The sequence below is a fragment of the Penicillium coprophilum genome (assembly GCF_028826855.1).
Source record: "Penicillium coprophilum strain IBT 35676 chromosome Unknown utg000004l_segment0_segment0, whole genome shotgun sequence".
NCBI classification, from domain to species: domain Eukaryota; kingdom Fungi; phylum Ascomycota; class Eurotiomycetes; order Eurotiales; family Aspergillaceae; genus Penicillium; species Penicillium coprophilum.
This window is the reverse complement of record NW_026622723.1, coordinates 5,533,101-5,555,075: the sequence shown is the minus strand read 5'-3', so window position 1 is coordinate 5,555,075 and position 21,975 is coordinate 5,533,101. Positions and strand designations below refer to the sequence as shown.

At 32.1% G+C, this 21,975-nt stretch overlaps 3 protein-coding genes across 3 annotated transcripts; all 3 read left to right on the top strand.

The window, feature by feature from the left end:
* Window positions 1-5,682: 5,682 nt before the first annotated feature.
* Window positions 5,683-5,895, top strand: N7500_006532 (uncharacterized protein; the record flags this gene model as incomplete). Its single annotated transcript, XM_056677676.1, has 1 exon — window positions 5,683-5,895. The coding sequence occupies one exon, from the start codon at window positions 5,683-5,685 to the stop codon at window positions 5,893-5,895; it is 213 nt and encodes a 70-aa protein (XP_056532676.1).
* A 184-nt stretch (window positions 5,896-6,079) lies between these two features.
* On the top strand, window positions 6,080-8,516 carry N7500_006531 (uncharacterized protein; the record flags this gene model as incomplete). Its single annotated transcript, XM_056677675.1, has 8 exons — window positions 6,080-6,117; window positions 6,345-6,481; window positions 6,598-6,617; window positions 6,746-6,785; window positions 7,244-7,553; window positions 7,881-7,926; window positions 8,097-8,198; window positions 8,367-8,516. The coding sequence occupies 8 exons, from the start codon at window positions 6,080-6,082 to the stop codon at window positions 8,514-8,516; spliced, it is 843 nt and encodes a 280-aa protein (XP_056532675.1).
* A 10,450-nt stretch (window positions 8,517-18,966) lies between these two features.
* Window positions 18,967-19,239, top strand: N7500_006530 (uncharacterized protein; the record flags this gene model as incomplete). The annotated part of the gene is made up of 2 exons (XM_056677674.1): window positions 18,967-19,015; window positions 19,055-19,239. 2 exons carry the CDS (start codon window positions 18,967-18,969, stop codon window positions 19,237-19,239), a joined length of 234 nt encoding a protein of 77 aa, XP_056532674.1.
* Between the last annotated feature and the right edge of the window lie 2,736 nt (window positions 19,240-21,975).

The following is a 21,975-nucleotide window of genomic DNA, read 5'->3' as shown; positions in this document are numbered from 1 at the left end:
TACGAGCTAGACTAATACCCTAGTATAGATCTACTCGGCGCTCTACCTAGTATCGATTTCTCGAAACGACTTCTAAGGACGTAGGCTATAGTAAGGCCTATAGATAAGGTAATAGCCGAGAGACGATAGCCGTATTATTGGCGTTAGAATACCTAAGGCGTATTAGTATTAAGGTAACTATACCCTAAACTGTCTAACCTAACTATGACTAGTTAGCTAGTGTGTGATAGCTAAGGGGCCGCTCTATATAAATCTATAGAGAGAATCTATTTTTAAAGAGATTTCTCCTTAATTTCTATTAATTTATAGCTATTAGCGCGTATTTTAGAACAATATTTTAGAACAAAAAAGATTACTAGTAAGGTGGTGTTATAAAGTTATATATAGTATATCAAACTAGTGGGCCACTTTACAAATTAAAGAGATTTCTTAGTTCTTAGAAGTATAGATAGCTAGTAAGATCCTACCCTCTTACTCTACTAAATTATAAGGGATCTTAGTAGCCTTTGGCCACTATATAGTCCTTATAGAGTAAAGTCATAAGGTTTTTATCAATTTAGGTACTAGGTTATAATTACGTATTAAGATTTAGATAGGTTATATTATATAATAAAGAATTTTAATTGCTAGATATAGTGCATATCTACTACTAGTAGAATTATTCTACTGTTTCGCTATATTAGAACTCTATAGGTTTAGACCTTATATAGGAGTAAGGTCACACAATATATATACGAGCCCTTATAATATAGGTTACTTCACTTCGCTCCGCAATTAATAAATATAGTTAAGTATATGTGAAGGATATGCCTGGGCGCACATTCTCCCGCTCGGCCAAAAGACCATTATATCAGAGCGAGAGCTCTGATATGCCCAGGACCAATATATATAGTAGCGCACATAGTTTATCCGTGACAGTATACCAATTATAATATACTATTAGTATAGCGATTTTACTATTAGTATAGCGCTAATTCTAGATTTAGATTAGTCTATTATAGTAACTATTTTCTAATATAAGTATAGCTTATTATAGGATCGCTATAGTATAAATAATGTATAGCCCCTAAGTTATATTAGCCATAGAGTACTTCTATGATCGCTATATAATTAGCCCTAATCAATTAATCAATTTAATCTACTAAGTTTATACCTCTATTAAATTATATAACTAATATAGGGCTAATTTTATAGTATTATCTTAGGACCCTACAGTGAGAATACCCTATATCTAAATTATCGGAGATAAACTAATTCCTATACTATAAATAGCTTTATCTTTTAACTTTATTTTAAAATCCTATTATTTTCACTATTAACTTCGTTATTAATATCTTTAATTAAGTATACCCCTAATCGCCTAGCTAAGTATACCCCTAATCCTCCGACTAAGTATATAGGCCCCTAGCTTATACTTCTATATTTAGTTAGATTTAGATAGTTTATATCATATAATAAATAATTTTAATTACTAGGCTTAGTGTATATCTAATACCGGTAGAATTATTCTACTATTTCTTAGCGATAATATTTTCGCCGTATTAGAACTCTATAGATTTAGACCTTATATAGGAGTAAGGTCATATAATATACACCCCAGCCCTTATAATATAGGTTACTTCGCTTCGCTCTATAATTAGTAAATAATTAGACTATCTTCTTTATATCTATATCCTTATAATAAGGAATAATGTATTCGGTAAGCGAGTGGGCTATATAAGCTAGTGGGCCACCGAACCCGAAATATATCTATAGATTAGCACTTAGTCAATTTAACCACGTACTATACCACCAATTCGCTCCTAATCCTCTAGCAATTTAGTAGAGTAAGAGGGTAGGCTTTTATTAGCTATCTAGGCTTTTAAAAATAAAGAAATCTCTTTAATTCGTGAATTAGCGCGTCGTTTTAATATACCGCGTATAACTTTATAACGCCGCCTTACTAGTGATTTCTTTCGTCCTAAATACCCGCTAATAACTATAGACTAACTAAACTTAAAGAGGAATCTCTTAAAAAATAGATTCTCTCTATAGACTCTTATAGATTAGCCACCTAGCCCTTAACAGTATAGGAAATAGCGGATCTTCCACTTCAAAAGTGTGAAATTACCCTAGTTCTTTCGGTTAGCGAAAAATAGGTATATAACTTTATAAAATAATATCCTCTCCTCTCCTCCTAATTCTTAAAACGGTATTATTATAAGTGTACAAAATATAAAGACCCTAAAATCATTAGGGAGTAGTTTAATTTAGAAAAAATAATCCTTTAATTTAGAATCGATCCTAATAATATTTGTAACTTTAATAAGACTAGTTTTATCATAGGATTAACTATAAATACGAAGGTTATTATAAGGAGTGAATACTATAGTTAGAGGCTAGTTTTATAACCTAGAAATTATAAATAGGTGACTATAATTAAATATATAAATACTTCTAGATAGGCCCTTCCTCTATATATAATTTTTAAAGGTAAAGTCTTTATTAAATTATAGTTTAACGGCCTTCTAGGGAATTAGCGCTTTTAAGTTAGTCCTAATAGTTAAACCTCTAATAAAGTTAGACTTCGGTGGCTTAAGAAGCTCTTTATGCCTAGTACTTTATGTATAAAGGGGTATACTAGCTTTTAATACTTAATAGCTATAGAAGTTATTTAACGCCTAAATTGGATAAAATTTATAAGTAAAATAAGGTAATACTAATCTATATACCTATATATTTATCTTATCTTTTATAATCTCTAGATATTAGTTAAAACGATTATATAGCTAGCTAGTTAAGATAAAAATATATACTAGGATTAATTATATTAATAAACTTAACTTCCTTAAAGTATACCCTCTTATATAAATTAAAATATTTAAATTAGAGACTATTAAAAATAGCTTTAGGGTAGCTAGTTTAGTCCCTTTTAAACTAGAGAGTGATATCAAAGCTTAATATTCGACTTCGAATACCTACCCCTCCCCTTAGTAGGGGGAGTGAATGAAGCTAAAATTTTATACTAAAAACACTAACTATAGAGAAAGAACTATATTAATAGGCTTTATTAATTAAAGCTTTACTTTATATAAGATTTTAAAGCCTACCTAGCCTATTAGATTATATATTGAACTAGCTTTTCGAAGGCTTCTATCTTATAATATAAGGTATAATCTTACTCACTAAAGAAAATAAGGAATTATATACCGCTAATAAGAAGTAGAAGTAAAAGTGTACTAGATCCCGGAGGTAGATACCTACCGAAGAAGGCCTCTTAGTTTAAGAACTATCTATATTAATTACTAAACAAGTGGAAGTAATTGAATTATCTCCCTCCTATCTACAAAGAAGCCCTTCGCTAGCTTTATAAGTACGTATATAGGCCCCGCTAAAGTGTAGTGGTTGTGGAGAAATAGGATATAAGATTAATAGATACCTAGTAAGATAGGTGATTTTACTGTATTTAATTTAATGGTATTTTGGTTGATATATTTATATTTAAAATTGTAGGTTAGGTTAGGTGGCCCACTGGCTTATATAGCCCACTCACTTACTAAATTCGTTAGAAATTAGTCTCTTACTTAAGCGATTAACTACTATAAATACTATATCAAATCTATATAAGTCCTTTAGAAAGGAATAGAAATCTATCAAAATATACTACTAGGGTCTTTTAGGGATAAGAAGAGGTCTTAATAACCTAGGTAGATAGTCTCTCTATATCTTTATTTATTTATATATTAGATAGTTATCTATATATTTCCTTACTCGGCCCTTCGCTTCCGCACTAAATCCTTTAGGGGTTTTACGGCTGCACCACCTAAAATATAATTTTATCTAAAGTATAATTTTCGAGTATATACTTAATAAAACCATTATTTTTAACCTATTCCCCTATAGTATCTATAATAAGTTTATATTTTATAGAATCCCTAGATTCCGCTCTATCTCCCTAGGTATTAATCTTATCACTTTCCTAGATCTATATAGAGAGTAGCCCTAGTAGTTACAGTTGTAATATACTCTTTCTATGCCTAGCGAATGATTCGGCGCCTTTTATCCTTATCCCTTATTTTTATATACCTTTTTGTGGTATAAACCGATTAAGGACCCCCTATATTAACCTACCACTTTAATTTCTAGGCTTCCTAGCGATTTTTGTAGTCTAAAATTTTGATATTATCGCTAGTGTACTAAGCTCCCGCTTCCGCTAAGGTAAGACCACTATCTAAAATAGGGTCTAATTAACGCTATATCTTAGATAAAAAAGACTCAATTTAAGGGCCCTTTCTCTTGAATTTATTAATCCGTACCTAAAGCTTTTCTATAGTTTTAATCGGCGAACTGTGTACTAAACTTGATATAGGAGGAGGGGTATCGCTGTCGAATATTTAAAGCACTAGATCGGTCGGAAGCTCTGGTTCCTACCCTATTTTGATAAGCCCCTTTTCTAAATTAATAGGATAGATTCTATATTTAATAAACCTATACTATATTCTACAGCTTTTAAATACTACGAGGCGAATTTAGTGGATATTAGCGAAGAAATCCGACTTTAATTTCACAGATCCACCCCACTGGATAGTAGTGTTATTATTCTTTCGAAAATAGTGCTTTAACACCTAAAAAGGGATATTATTAAGGGGCTGGTAGATATATATAGTATATAGTATAAAGTAATATAGAATTATTAAATTATCCTAGTAATACTTAATAAATTTATATATTAAATAAGACCTATGATTATCTATTAAAAGTAGGCGAAAATCACCCTTTATAACCCAGCTTTTTGTAGATTAGTTAAAAGATTAAAGCTATTAAAAGGTAATAATATTATTTATCTAGCTATTAGGTATAGGAGCTACCTAGTAATTATTAGGGAGGTTAGTTTTATAATACTAATTCTCTATATAAACTATTACCTTTACTAGAAACTAAGGTAGTATAACCTAACTATTAGTAGAAATATATTCAATAATAGTAAGGGATTCTATAGGTCCTCCCGTACTAATCTTAGAATATCTTCCTCTAGTAGAAACAACCTTTTACTCCTATCCTTCGCCGATTCGAAAGCCACTTTTGTCGAAGTTATATAGATTTTTTGGGTGAATCTTATTGTCAGAGATCATGTGACCTCTGGTTGCTCCCAGCATATCATAGTCTTCATACGTAGATAGCTTTCTCCCTTCTCCACGCATTTCAATACAGTTTTTCAGAGCATATACTGCTTCTTGTAAAACCAGTATTCTTAGGTTATAAGCACCTTGCTCGCCGTGGAATCCTTGCAAATCAAGTATATTCCACGACCTCGAGTCCTCCACTGGGTGCTTGTGTCGCACCCCTTGTTGATTTAGACGAATCAAGTCTCATCAACCCCTCGGGGACCTATAAAACCAAGTGGTAAACCCTATTTTTCTTACTATCACTAGCCAGTCAAAAAGCCGGATTTTAATTTATCCTCCCATTCGTCGAACCTCCCATTCGTCGAACCTCCTATTCATCGAACCTCCTATTCGTCGAACCTCCTATTCGTCGCACCCCGCCGGTGCTCTACCCATAACTATATCTCGTCCCGGCCCTAAGAGGTATAAGGACCTCGATATACAATACTACAAACAAGGTATTAAGGATACCGACCCCGCTAGTAGCTATCCAAAGCTCAAAGGACCATCTAACTGGCGAGATTAGGAGTCTGCTTTCATGACTACTATCGGTAGTAATAACTGGTACTATATCGGTATAGCTCTTTATAGGGTTCCTTACCCTATACCTCCACTGTACGAAGATACCGGAAACGATTATATTCATAAACTTCTTATCGAAGAAGGCGTTATAGATATTGACACTACTACGATTCGTGCTCGTGGAAGGGAGGTCGTCGAAGACAATAAGCGTCTTATAGAGATCTATTAAGATAGTATCTCGAAGTGGGATCTATACAATAATAAAGTCCTAACTTAGCTTCGTAAGACCCTCGATGTCGGGCCTACCTCATTGATTACTAATATCTTCGACGCTTATACTACCTTTGTTAAATTGAGAAATAACTACTATACGACTTCGCACTAAGAATATTATACTCGATACACTAAATTCTATGATTTACGATACAAAGGGGGTTCCGCCTACGATTTTGTTTGTCGATTCTAGGATACACTTCGTGATTTTAACTAGATAGTTAGTTCTTCTTAGAAGATCCTAGCACTAATTGAACTTTGTTAATTTAAACGAGCCCTTATAGAGAATCTACGCTGTGCCTCTTTTATTTAGAACCTTATTATTAACGAGAAAGATAAGAACTTTATAGAATAGGTTTATATCTAATTCACTAAGTTAGAAACCACTAATAAATTAATCTCTAGCACTGTAGCTTCGGCTAATACGACTACGTTATATATCCCTACTTCTTCTTCGACTAATAACACAAAAAAGGATAAGAAAAAGGACAATAAGGAGGCCGAAAACTCGGCCAAAAACGCTAAGGATAAGACCTTAAAAGGTAAATCTATAGCTTATATAGATATTTTTTGTTATATTTATGGTATATAGGGTAATTATTATATAAATAAGTGTCCCCTTAAAGCCACTGTCTAAGTAAATACTGCTAAGGTTTAGGTTTAACCTTAGTAGCCCTAGTAAGTTTCTGTTCCTATACCTGGTTAAATCATAGGCTATATAGATACTACCGGTAATATTGTTACTAATTAGTAGTAGTAGTAATAGCCTCGAGCTAATACTATCTATAATCCCTTCTCTAACCTAGTACCTTAATAAGGACTACCTACCGGAGATCTATTACTTAAGTATAATAGCCTCTTTATAAATACTTTATATTTAGGTCGTTATATTAAGAAAGATTAAAGTTTATTTAATAAGAGAAAGGACTACTATTATATTTTAAAAGAAGGATATCTTGCGGATGATAGTAATAATACTTTACGATAGATAATCGATTTAGGAATAAGTACTTATATAACTCCCTATAGATCTATATTTATTAACTTTAGAGAATATATTCTACTAGTTTCTATAGCTACTAGGGATATTTTTTATATAGAAGGATATAATAATATCGTTCTTTAATTGTGGAATCACGATTATTCCGAACGTCTCGCTTTACTTACCTTGTAAAAAGTATAGCTAGTACCTCGATTGAGATCTAGTCTTATCTCTATATTAGCTCTCGATAAAGCTAATATAGGTACCTAGGTAAAGAATAGGATGATAACTTTCCTTTATTAAAATAAATCTCTTGGTTTAGCAATAATAATAGTTGGTTATACTACCTACGAAGGTGAACACTACTGGCTAAATTACCTAGGAATTAATAAGCTTAATTATATGATCTCGGTTAATTTACTCTCCGGATCCTTAAATTCAGTGTTCGCCCTAGATAAAATAGCCCCTATTTCTATTGATCTAGTATATCGCTGTACCTACTATACTAGTAAAGATCGAGTACGAAAGATAGAGATTTATACTAATAGTATTAAACTTAAGAAAGGTATTGGTGTTATATACCCTTACGCTCCCTATATTAAAGGAAAAGGATATACCTTACCCTTTGGGAAGTAGAAATAGATTAGATCTAAACCTAGAGAGCTAATTTATCTTAATGTTTAGGGCCCTATCTTAATTACTTTATATAGTGGTAAATAATATTTTATCACCTTTATAGATAACACTATATAGTTTATATAGGTATTTCTCCTTAAATTAAGAGTAGAAGTTATAGAGAGATTTATTTAGCTCGAAGCCTATCTAAACATATAGTTTAGATATTTAGTTAAGCGAGTATATAGAGACAATACTATAGAGTATAAGGTACTAGTATCTTACCTTTCTATAAAGGGTATTATTTAGGATCCTATACCTCTATATACTAAGTAATTAAATAGGGTTACTAAGATTAAAAATCGACTTCTTATCGAACCCCTTATTACTGTTATAACTAAGTATTAACTACCTAAATATCTCTAGGGATATCTTCTTAGAGGCATTAATTACATAATAAATTATCTCTATTCCTTATAGATTAGAATATCTCTAACGAAGTACTCTTTAGGAAGAAACCTAACCTTTTAAACCTTTATGCCCTTAGCTACTAATACTAGTTCTTGATCCCTAAAGAAAAGCGGTCTATAAAGCTAGATTCTTATATAGAAGAAGCTAAATTAATCGCTTATGATAAGGGTGATAATTACGTTCTCTATAACGTACACACAAAGAAGATTAAGCGGTCTCGCAATATGATTTTTAACAAGACTCCCGCTAAATAATTACCTAACCCTACCTATAATTTAAATATTGATGGTATAAATCCTGATTAAGAGTATAAACCCCCTAACTATAAACGATATATTCTAGTTGATTTCTTAGATTAGAACACTTTTAGTGATTATTTCGGAACCGAATCGAATCGTCCTTCCTCTCCTCCCTCACCTATAGTCGAAGACTTAGCTAATAAAGATAATACTCCACGAAACAATCTCCTACCAACAAACCCTACGTTATTCGAGGATAATCCTAAATAGGATCGATACGAAGAAATAGAGGGTAGCTTTAGTAGGAATATAGAGGTATAATAGGAGGATAAAGGTATCCACTTTAACGTAGGTAGATTAGGGGTTCTCGTGGAACTATAGTCTCCTTCCTAGGGGACTATTAGTATAGATCACTCTATAGATTCCTCGCCTTAATTAAATTATTAAGATATAGATATAGTTCCTAATACCTATCAAGATAAAGACTTCATACCTACTTCTAAACTAGAAGCTCTATAAGCACTAAGGCGTTTAACTCGGATTCGAAAACCTAGTTAAGTATTCCTTGATATAGTGGCTTTAAAATTATTCTTTGATACTAATTTAATAAAGCTATTTACTAATCATCCTAATATATTACTTACTCTCTTTACGGCTACTATATCTAAAGAATTATTTACTACTTTAGATCTTAAGCTAATAGACCCTAGTTTCGAACCTAATAGCTAGAAACAAGCTATATCCTATCTTAAAAAAGATAAATAGCTTCTCGTAGTATATAAGGAATTAAATCGCTACCTAATAAATAGTACCTAGAGATAAATTCCTCGCCTAAATAATAGGGGTAAAAGGGCCCCTCTTACCCTTCGCTAGGTATTCAAGATTAAGTATAATAGTACCTACAAAGCTCGGCTTATTACCTAAGGCTTTCGCTAAGTCAAAGACCTAGATTTTCACAAGGTATATACTATTATTACTAAGCCTATATCTTTTAAGATCTTTACCGCTATTATAGCGTCTAAAGGCTAGCACCTTTATTATATTAATATTATTACTACCTTTCTTTATATAGAACTAAAGGAACTAATTTATATTAAGCTTCCTAAGATTTAATATAAGTAGTATCTAGACTATATAGGTCTCCTTAAGAAGACAATTTATGGTCTAAAGTAGAGTCCTAGGGAATGGTATAAGCTTCTTTATAATATCCTCTTATTAATTAGATTCTCGAAGATATAGTTAGATCACTCGATCTTTAAGAAAGAGATTGATTAAATCCCTATCTATATATTGATCTATATCGACGATTTACTTCTATTATCTCCCTTAGAGATAGTAATTGGTTATTTTAAAACCGCTATCTCTAAGTATTTCGATATTTCTGATAAGGGTCCACTTTAAAGATATCTTACTATTAATATCTATAAGGATTAAGATAGTTTAATTTATCTCTCTTAGAAGGATTATATCGACAAAATCCTTACGCGCTTCGGCCTCGAAAATTGTAAAGCTATTGTAACTCCTATAGATGAAAAGGATATACTTACTCTACGATTGGAATCTAATAGCCTAGCTATAAAGCTAGAAATCAAGGAATATTAGACAAAAATCGGTATATTAGTATAGCTGATAGTGTTAATAAGACCCGATATCTCTTTTACCACTATTAAGCTTACTAAACACGCTAAGAATCCTAGCGAGTAGTATTTTCGCGCTTTAAAAAGGGTGTTTCGATACCTTACTAGATTAAGAGATCTAGTTATCTCTTTTCCCTTAATAGCAAATTTATCGGTAGAATCGATTGATTCGACTAAGTCTACCTCTCTAATCGGCTTCTGTGATACCGACTGGGCTAGTCTATATAGTGAAAAAGGTATATTAACCTCCGGATTCCTATTTAAACTAGGGGGTAGTGTTATTTCTTAGACCTCCAAAAAGTAACCCTACATTACTTTGTTAACTATAGAAAGCGAATACATTGCTAAAGCTCTTACTACACAAGAAGCTTTATAGTTAATATAGTTACTTATCGAATTAGGGATCCCTAGGTTTCTCTATAAACCTATCCCTATCTTTGCAGACAATAATAGAGCAATTACCCTAGTATCTAACCCAGAATTTTATACTAATACTAAGTATATCGCGGTTCGATTTCATCGACTTCGTTAAGAAGTGGCTGCTAGATCTGTCAAATTTATTAAGATTCCCACGGTAAGTATAGCTACTAATGGCCTCACAAAGCTATTACCACGTCTCCTGTTTAAAAGGTGGATTTCACAAATAGGACTATATACCTATCGGAAGTAGCCTACAATTTATATGGATTAATAGAAAGGATCATGATTTGTCCGGGCTTCGGACAATTTAGATCATCTCCTATACTTGCTCTGTCCATGAGTGGATCATCTTGAAGACAAATACTCGAAAAATATCTGGTTTTTTACACTAAGGAAAGGGATCTTTTAGGCTAGTATGGGGGGTATAGACTAGGATTCGCTAGTCGTGGGGGGTGTCAGAGATCATGTGACCTCTGGTTGCTCCTAGCATATCATAGTCTTTATACGTAGATAGCTTTCTCCCTTCTCCACGCATTTCAATACAGTTTTTCAGAGCATATACTGCTTCTTGTAAAACCAGTATTCTCACTTATACTACTAAATAGTATTAGTAAGCCTATCGTACTAGGTATTTAAATAACTAGGTGTAACTACTTCCATTCGGTCTTTTTCTATAGGTTTTTATTTAATATAGAGGCAATCATCGGGGAGTCCCTTAATAAATCTATACACCCAGTTGTAACTAAGGTTCCCCTAGGGGTTATAGCGGCGAAGGATCGATAGAGCACAGTTATAAATCATCTCAGCAGTTGGCGGAGCATTAGCATTATTTAAGGTATGAATCCATTGAATTACTACTGCTTCTTAGGTGGAATCGAGGGCTTTATTAGTGCCTATACGGCCTTTCTGGGGTTTTGTACCCCTTGACCGGCCGAGGAGTAACTAGTACGGAATATCGAATTCCCGCGCCAATTTAGCGGTTTTGAGTCTAGGATCTTCAGCATATAATTGCAAGGCAATTTTGATGCGGTCTTCTAATTCTTGATTTGATCGAGTCATTTTTGGAGGTATAAAAATTGATTGAAAATGGTGGGTTGGTTAAAATTATGTTTTGGATGAAATTATGTTTTGGGTGGTGCGGCCCAACAACCCAAAAGGGGTTGTTGGGCCGCAGTACTATACTAGGCCGAGTATATCTATTACATACCCTAGCTAATAATAATATATAGAAACTAGTCTTTTAAGCTTCTTAATACTAGGGTAGGAAACTAGGGGTTATTAATATATTTTAGGTAATAGTTATATATACAGATCTCCTTTATCTAGTACTTTAAGGTATCCTTTAAATAATAATAATTTATTGGATAAAGTCCACTTTATATAATGGATCTTAGTGGCCTTCGGCCACTAGATAGTCCTTGTAGAGCGAAGTGAGAAGGCTTTTACCTAGTTAGGTACTAGGTATTAATTACGAAGTCAGTATCGAATTTAGATTCGGGCGGTTTATAGTATATAATAAAGAATTGTAATTACCAGGCTTAGTGGATATCTACTACTAGCAAAATTATTCTACTATTTCTTAGCGATAATATTTTTGCTATATTAGAACTCTATAGATTTAGACCTTATATAGGAGTAAGGTTACGTGACGTATACCTAAGCCCTTATAATATAGGTTACTTCGCTTCGCTCCGCAATAACTATAATAATCCTTAGGGAATAAATAGAAATCTATAGAGAGATACTACTAAGGTCTCTTAGGAATTAGTAGAGGTTATAATAATCTAGGTATTTAGTCTCTCTAAGTCTTTATATACTTATAGACTAGATAGTTATTAATATATCACTTTATATTAGTTATCTATCTATACTAATAGTATCTTATAGACACTAGTTTCTTTAGCTTCTTAACTCTAGGATATATAGTTAGTAGTTAATAGTGTATTTTATTAAGTAAGTATATATAGAGATCTCCTTTATTAGGGACCTTAAGTTATTCTTTATAAAGGAGTAGTCTATCTACTAATATCTATTAGGAGTTATTTCTATTCTATACTATCTAATAGAATTAATTTAACTCTAAGCTCTAATAGTTAGCTGTTTTTATCTACTTAATAATCTTAACTATCTCTATTTCTCCTAAGTAGATAGGAGCTAAATAAGTTAGATAGCCTCCCTCTTTAAGATAGTCTTTTAGGAGTATTATAAACTATTATCTATTATCTATAAAAGGAGATTCTTTTTATAATAGAATATTAGTAATAATATTCTTATTCCTAGGATAGTATTTAATTATAAAATAGAATTAGGATAATAATTCACTCTATCTTACCTATTATTAGTTTATTTATTAAGTAAGCTATTATAAAGTACTTAAATAACTAATAATCTATAAGGATCTTAAAATAATTATTCAAAGATAGACCTTTAACCTTAGGTCTCTATTCCTATAAAGTATAAATAATTATAAGAAGCTCTTGATTATATATCTTATAGTTTAATTCTATAGATTATATTATCTTTAAATAGAATACTACTAGGTACTAAAAATCTTCTTTCTTATAGTATTAAGAGAGTACTACTCCTAAAACTCTATTAGATATATCTATCTTAACCTAAGTCTATTAAGCTAGATTATAGTACTAAAGGATTAGTATACTAACTAGCTTCCTCTTTAGAGTTTAGAGTACCTTTTTATAATTCTCTAAATACTTAAATAGGATATTTTATCTTATTAACTAATATAATAACTTTAAAATTATACTATATCCTTAAATAAATTATTAGTAGAAATTATAGAATCCTAGGAATAACTATACTCCCTTTACTATACTTAGTACTATCTATAATTAGATTATATAAGTCTTTATCTAGATTAATAGCTATACTATTAGTACTTATAATAAACCTAAGGAACTTAGTCTTCTTTATAGAGAACTTAGATTTTAGTAATGTAACTTATAACCCTACTTTTTATAGATAACTAAGTACCTCTCTAACCTATTACTAGTAACCTTTAATATTCTTACTATAGATTAAGATATTATCTATAAAGGTAACTATATATTTATCTAGGTATTCTTAAAAATATTATTTATAAACCTCTAAAAAGTTATAGATCTATTTATTAATCTAAATAGTATTACCTTATACTTAAAGGATCTATATCTTATATAGAATATAGTTAGGTCCTCTACCTTTAGTAATAAATAAATCTAGTAGAAGCCTTGCTAGATATTAAGTTTTATATAGATCTTAGCCTTACTTATTTATTATAGTACCTTATTAATTAGTAGTAGAGGGTAGTAGTCTTTCTTTATAATTATATTTAATCTCTAGAAATTAATATAGAATTAAAGCCCCCTATTAGATTTTCTTACTATTAAGATTAGGGATATATATAGAGCTAAACTTAGAATAATAAATCCTTTTTTAAGATTATTAAGGATATATTTCTTCGCTACTTTTAACTCTTTAAGTGATAGCTTATTACGGAGCGAAGCGAAGCAACCCATATCATAAGGGCTTATGTATATATCACGTGACCTTACTCCTATATAAGGTCCAAATCCATAGGATTCTAATACGGTAAAAAATAATCGCTAAGAAATAGCAGAATAATTCTACCAGGCCTCTATACTAGAGGCCTTAGTAATAAAAGTTCTTATCACGTGATATAAACTAGCGTGGAATCTAAATCCAGCTATAATTACGTAATTAACACCCAGTCACTAACAAACTATTAACTACTCCGTACTAACAAGTCACTTCGCTTCACAAGGTCTATCTAGTGGCCTTCGGCCACCAAGGTTCCTTGTAGAGAGGATAATATTAATCTAGGTTATACTTCTACTTTAAGAATAATATTATAATCTATACTAGGTCTATAAGGTAGTAACTTATTAGATTTTTTCCTCAAAAAGACTTCTACTAGCTTATAGTATTCTTTTAGAAGAGTCCTTAAGATTTAATTAATTTTAGGGTCCTAGGTCTATATACTCTTTACCTTAATAATATAGTTAATATTATAGAGTGAAGTTATAAAGGTTTTAACTTCTCTATTAGCCTTTCCTTTCTTATAGAGTCTATTAAAGCTAATATCTCTAATAGTACTTATATTAATTATTAGTAATTTATCCTATTATTAAGTCTTTAACACTACTATCTTACTCTTATTATCTAGATTAAAGTCTATCTTTTCTTTTCCTTTAATCTACTAATATCTATACTATTATTCCTATATATATCTATAGTTCTCCTTTATTTTTAATTCTTTTTAGCTAAAAAGATAATCTTATTAATTAATATTAGCTTAATAATTAGGGTTTAGTTTTAGTCTCTAGAGAATAGTAGTTAGTATTAATATTACTATCTTACTTAATATATTATTAAAAGGAGTCTTCTTATCTAGCTAGATTATTTAGTATTAATAATAATCTAATAGGATATTATTATCTATAAACTATTTCTTTCTAAGGATTATATTATATTTTCTAAGATTAGCGATTAATATTAGAACTTACTACTATATCCTACTATCTATATATATTATAAGAAAGGTAGTATATATTACTAGCTTACTAAGCTTTCTATTAAATCCTTAAATAGGATACTCCTATCCTATACTTACTACTTTTAATCTAAATTATTTACTAAGAAGTATACTTAACTCCTAGTTTAAGAATATATATCTATCTACTCTAGTATTACTAAGCGCTAAAATAGAAAAAGAGTATCTTTTATATATTAGTCTAGTATCGAAAACTAAACTATCCCTAGGACCTCTAATTAACTTATATAAATCTAGTAAGTATAGCGATACCTTCTATCTACCTAGATAGGAGACTTAACCTAGGTATTAGCTTTTCCCTAATTATTATCTTTCTTATTATTAAGCTTAATAATATAGGGAGAAGGTTAAGCTATAGTAATAGTACTAACTAGCTTCTTCTTTAGATAGTTATAGGTTATATATCCTTACTCCTTATAGTTAAAGTATTAACCTTCTTCTATTAGGATATCCTACTTAGAGCTTAAGAGTCTTTTAGGGTTAGAGCTTTCTTTATATTTTGTATAGGGGTTATAGATTAACTTTATAGTTAATCCTATTCCTATATTACTATTAGGAGTAGTAGTAGATTATATATAGAAAGTAGTCTTTATCTCCTACTAGAGATTAATCTTATAAGATATACTCTAGTAAGTCTTAGAGAAGGATTTAAATATTATAGCTTCCTAATTAACTACCTATATTACCTAGCTCTATAGTAGGTATAGTAGCTTTAAGTATAAATTATACTTAGGGGATTGATATATGTACCCCCCCCTACCTGAAATAATCAGGCATCAACACTACCGCCTTCCCGATTGGGTGCGACACTGAATTCTGCCACAATTTCTGCCAGCTACAGAGTTTTCTGCCATATATTCTACCACCCCTATATAATTCTGGTTTACATAGTAAAAAAACATGCATTTTAATGAGAAAAAATCGTACATTTCATTAGTTTCTGTATTGATCTACTCTATATATTATGTATACTTCTTTTTAGACACCTCCGTCCGCGCGCTTCCGTCCTCGACCACGTCCTCGACCACCCTTACTAGCTTCACCACTGCCGGTTTCACTACTATCGGTTCCCCGTCCTCGACCACGTCCTTATCCTCGTCCTTGTCCTCGTCCCCGTTCCTGCGAAAGTATATATTCGAATCCTGATAGATCTCGCTGGGTGGATCGGTCCTAAGTGAGGGGATCTGGTGAAGAGAGGATATCCTAGGTGGCTTACTAGGTGGCTTACTGGGTAATGAAATTTCGCGCTCCTCGCGGACGCCCTTATCGTCGAATATAGAGGGGGTCTTAGAGTAGGAGTAATAGGTTAATTAGAGGTGCCTCGACGCTATATAACTACTAATACTAGTGGAAGAGAGAAGGTTTAAAACTCTTTTTCTCCTCTTTATATTACTTAATAAGATGGATACATAGGATCCTAGCTATCTACTTAGAGTTATAGTTATAAACTATAGGAATTGGCGGTTTACCTTCCCCTCCCTCTAGGAGATATCTTTTATAAATATCCTATATATCTTAAATTGCTTTAAAAGAGACTCTTCTAATAAGGAACTTATAGAGTGGGAAAACGGTGATTGGCCTTCGAATCTTATTATTCTTAATCTTATTCGAGAGTTTAGTAAATTAAAGCTTAACAACGCGCTTAAAACACTAGAAAATAACTAGTAAATCACTTTAATACCTATAGCTCCTACTTTAGGAGCTAATAGGCTAATTTAGTTCGAGAGGTAGTAATCTTACTAAGATAGAGATTTTAGGAGATATAGATATATAGAAACTTCTTAGGATAGTTATAAAGCTATTTATCTTCGATATACTTAATAAGAGGTTAGAATATTGGATTGTTATACTTCTCTTTAAAGTACTCCTACTACTACTCTATAATCTTAGTAGTAGTAGTATATATAACCTAGTTCTAGTACTTAAGTATCTTCTTCTAACCTTCGTTAATCCTTTTAGTAAGCTCCCTATCTCACTAGGCCTTTGTTTAACGCTAAGTACTAGCTTAGGTAGTTAACTAGGTAGTTAACTAGGTGGTTAATTAGGTAGTACTAGACTCACTCTAGGCCTTTGTAATCTAATCTCGAAGGATTAGATAGGCTTTTTTTAAGATATTTATATTAATATACTAGATATAGATTATATTCTTTATTAAAGGAAAGATAGTCTTAATAGTATTTATTAGTACTTACTCTTTATCTATAAGAATTATATATAGAGGCTTAAGACTAAGGGACTTATAGGCTTTAGCGAGATAATCAAGAATAACCTAGTAGGATTTATCTTTCTTATCTCTTATAAAGGCGAATCTAAGGTAAAAGGTTAAATATATAGTAGTAAAGCTAACGATATCTAGTAATAGTAGACTATACTAATTTATCTTATATATATAGTCTATAGAAATAACCTAAGGGTTTAGCTTTAGTATCGTAATACTAGTTTTATATATATAAAAGAGGCTAGTTATATAGTTATCTTTATCGACTTTATACTTAAAAATCCACTCTCTATTTTTAGGAAGCTCTATTAATAGTGCCTAAAGAGGTATATAACTAGTAAGGAATTCAATATTTAACTTCTTCTTAAAGTTATAGAGATTATAGGGTATTAGGCTAGAAGCTAGATCACTCTCTTAGAGTCTAGTAAAGATCTAATAGGTCTAGATACCTTATTAAAGCTAGGTTTATATCTTATCTTTCTTAGAAGTAAGCTTAGAGTAGCGGTAAATAGTATAGGTTAATAGAGGGGAGGGCCTATAGTTATACGAAGTATTCTTAACTATAAAACACTAAGTCCTAGTATTATACTAAAGATAGAGTAAGACCGCGAATAGGCACCTATTAGTAATTATTATAGTGTTCCGTATATAGTTCGTATTAGTATTAATATTAGGTAGCGTTCGCTATTAGTTATAGGAGAGCCAAATTATCTTCTTAACTCCTCTTTTTGTACATTTTAAATATCGGCTTATCACTATATAGCCGTAGACGCGACTATAATCATTAATTATAGTGATCCCGGCCTTAGGTATACTATACAACTGGTTTAGAGGGGGAAGCGGGATAGTAAAGAGGGTCTTAATACTTAGAGATAGAGATTCGATACTTAGTATAGCGGGAGACTGTGATTCGATACTTAGTATAACCGGTGGGGATAGAGAATCGGTGCTTAGTATGGTAGGAGACTATAATTCGATACTTAGTATAGCTAGTGGGGACTCAGGGATAATCTCTAGATCGGAATCTAGATCTGATTCTAGATATTTATGGCCTAGGGAGGCTATATTGACGGTTGAATTTAATGAATTTAGAGATAGAATTAACGAAGAAAGTGATAAAAAAATGGGTTTGACGAAGGTAGGTTAATATATATAAACCAGAATTAGAGTATCAATTTGTTTGATCCTATATATCTATAAGTACAATGTGACAAAAGTGACTTAATTTTGTTAGTGGTTTACATACAAATTATAGGTATCTATCGTCTTGCTAGTATTATATGGGTAGTTTGACACGAAGGCGGTGTGGATAGCGGTATATAGAAGCAGGTGTCAATTCAGTGTCGCACCCAATCGGGAAGGCAGTAGTGTTGATGCCTGATTATTTCAGGTAGGGGGGGGTACAAATAGCCAGGGGGGGGGTACATATATCAATCCCCTATACTTATAGTTCTCTTTAATTATAGTAGCTTCTTGAGTAAGCTATATAAACTTAGTAAGGAAATTAGTAAAACTATCCTTTAGCTTTATTATTAATTTATAGTATTTAGTATAGGCTTTAGTATATTAGTTTAGATTTATAAAAATAGTTTTTAAATAGATAATTATATCCTTAGTATCTATATAGGGATTACTTAACTTAGAGCTTATTTAGGGTCTAATATATAACTAGGCCTTCTCTTTATAATAACTCTATATATAAAGCTTATAGTATACTAGTAATAGGTAATAATTAATATTCACTTTAAGTTTCTATTAGATAATAGTTTCCTATACTTTAACGTATTTCACAAGCGAGTGGGCCACACAAGCGAGTGGGCCACCCCATCCAAAACGCGTCCATGAATTAGCACTTAGTCAATTCAACCACCCACTATGCCACCAATTCGCTCTCAATCCTCTATAAATTCAATAGAGCAAGAGGGTAGGCTTTTATTAGCTATCTAGGCTTTTAAAAATCGAGAAATTACCACTATTCGTGAAGTGGCACACCAATCTAAAGTCCCTCGCTCTACGTTACAACGCCGCCTCGCTAGTAATACCTTTCGTCCCGAAACACGCGCCAATAACTATAAATTGACTGAAACTAAGGAGGAATCTCTTAAAAAATGGATTCTCTCTATAGATTCTCGTGGAGTAGCCCCCTAGCCCTCTACTGTACGAGAAATAGTAGATATTCTCCTCGAAAAGTGTGGAACTACCCTAGTTCTTTCGGTCGGCGAAAATTAGGTTACAAACTTCGTTAAAAGACGTCCTTTTCTCTCCTCCCGTTTCTCAAAACGATATAACTACGAGCGTACAAAATATAAAGACCCTAAAATCATTAGGGAGTGGTTTAATTTGGTTTAAAAGATAATTCTTTAATTTAGAATCGATCCTAACGATATTTATAACTTCGATAAGACTGGTTTCGCAATAGGAATAACTATAACTACAAAGGTTATTATAAGGAGTAAATATTATGGTCGGCGTTCACTTTTATAACCTAGAAATCGAGAGTGGGTAACTACTATTGAGTGTATAAATACTTTAGGCTAGGCCCTTCCTCCGTGTATGATTCTTAAAGGTAAAGTCTTTATTAAATCATGGTTCGATGGCCTTCTAGGGGATTAGCGCTTCGAAGTTAGTCCTAACAGCTAGACCTCTAATAAAATTAGACTTTGTTAGCTAGAAAAGCTCTTTATTCCGAGTACTTCTTTACGTACGAAGGGGGTATACTAGCTCTTAATACTTGATAGCTATAGAAGTTATTTAATACCTAAATTTAACAAGATTTATAAGTAAAATAGGATAATACCTATCTATATACTAGTGTATTTATCTTATCTTTTATAACCTTTAGATATTAGCTATTTTACGGTGTTAAAACGATTATATAGTTAGATAGTTAAAATAAAAATGTGGACTAGGATTAACTATATCGATAAACTTGACTTCCTTGAATTATACCCCCTTACACAAATTAAAGCCTTTAAATTAGAGACTATTTAAAATAGCTTTAGAGTAGCTGGTTTAGTACTATTTACACCTAACTAAGTGATTTCAAAGCTTAATATTCGACTTCGAACCCCTACCCCCCTCTAAGCCGGGGGAGTGAATCGAGCCAGAATTTTATACCAAAAACACTAGCTATAGAGAAAGATCTACGTCGTTAGGCTTTATTAATTAAAGCTTTACTTCGTATAAGATCTCGAAGCCCACTAAGTCTATTAGATCGTATATTAAACTAGCTTATAAAAGGCTTCCGTCTTACAATACAAGGTACTATTTTACTCGCTAAAGAAAACAAGGAATTACGCGCCGCTAATAAGAAACAGAAGTAAAAGCGTACTCGATCCCGAAGGTAGATACCTACCGAAGAAGGCCTCTTAGTTTAAGAAGCTTCTCAATTAATTACTGAGCTAGTGGTAGTAAGAGAAGTACCCCCCCTCTCAGCGGAGAGGCCCTTCGCCAGCTTTGCAGCCCCATACGCGGGCGCCACTAAGGTATAGTGGGTGTGGAGAAATAGGGCATAGATTCAATAGATGCCTGGCTAGATAGATGATTTTAGTGTATTTAATTTAATGGCGTTTTGGTTGAGATAAATGTAATTAAATGTACTATGTTAGGTTAGGTGGCCCACTCGCTTGTGTGACCCACTCGCTTGTGAAATATGTTAAATCGGACTTCTTTACTATTACTAAGTATTAGAGTATTAGGTATCTTTATAGACTTATAGGTAGTAGTAGCCTCTATAATTAGTATACTAGTACTAATCTAGTTCTAGAGATTTATAAGGTAGAAAGTAAGATTACTATATTTATAGATAGCGATATCTTAGTAGGTAATTACCTTATCTCACCCTTAAGTAAGTACCTTAAAAATTATCTTAGTCTTAATCTTATCTAAATATAGGATAGCTAGTACGCAAAGCTAGTATAGTAAGGATGATTTATTACTATGGTACGAGGTGACTACCTAAGTTTGTGCGGGTCACGTGGATCCACGCTAGTGGTCCTAATAGGCGCCCCTCTTAACAAAGGCCTCGTCCCGAGGTCTATCTATATAAACAATAGTAATGAATATAATTTGGCTTAATCATATTCTCCGCCCTGATTTAGCTTAATCATATTCTCGTCTTCTTCGTCCCTCTCCTCTTCTTCGAAGCGGCGTGTAGTATAGAAGCTTAGTAATATTGCTAGTGTGGTGTGTGAGAATTCGTTATTTAGCGCGGCGATTTATTTCTTGATTATATCGTATCGCTCCTTCTCCTAGCGTTTAGCGTTATTATAGGCTTCATCTTCTATAACTAGGCTTTAGGCTTCCTTAATACGCTCCTCTATCTCCTTTGTCTCCTAGATAGGGTCTACGTTATAGGAGGCGGCTAAGTACTCTACGAAATTTTTAATATTCGTTATAACGTTAATAGCGTATATATCTAAGCTTCTAATAGCAATTAGCTATCCTTATAAGCTTAGGTCAATCTCCTTCGGTCTTTTTAGATCGGGGATATAGTTAGGTTTAGGCACCGGACTATTAAAGATATAACGCTTACCTTTCGATTTATCGTAGTTGTGGGATAAAGATATAGTCTTAGGGGCGTTAGGTAGGTTATTGTTTTAATAAGGTAGACTTTTAGTGGAGTCGTAATTAAAGCCCTTATACTTATACTTATTAAAGAAGCTATATAGGACTATATCTATCTTTCTAAGTATAAGATTAGGGTTACTACACTCGATATAATAACTAGAGATATCTATAAACTTAACTAGGCGGCTTTAGGTATTAGGGTTAATATTTCCTAGTAGAATACTTAGGTAATAATGATCTATACTAACTCTATCGATTATATTAGCTATAGTTTCCTCTAATAGGTATCGCCTATTATTCCTATAGGTATAATAC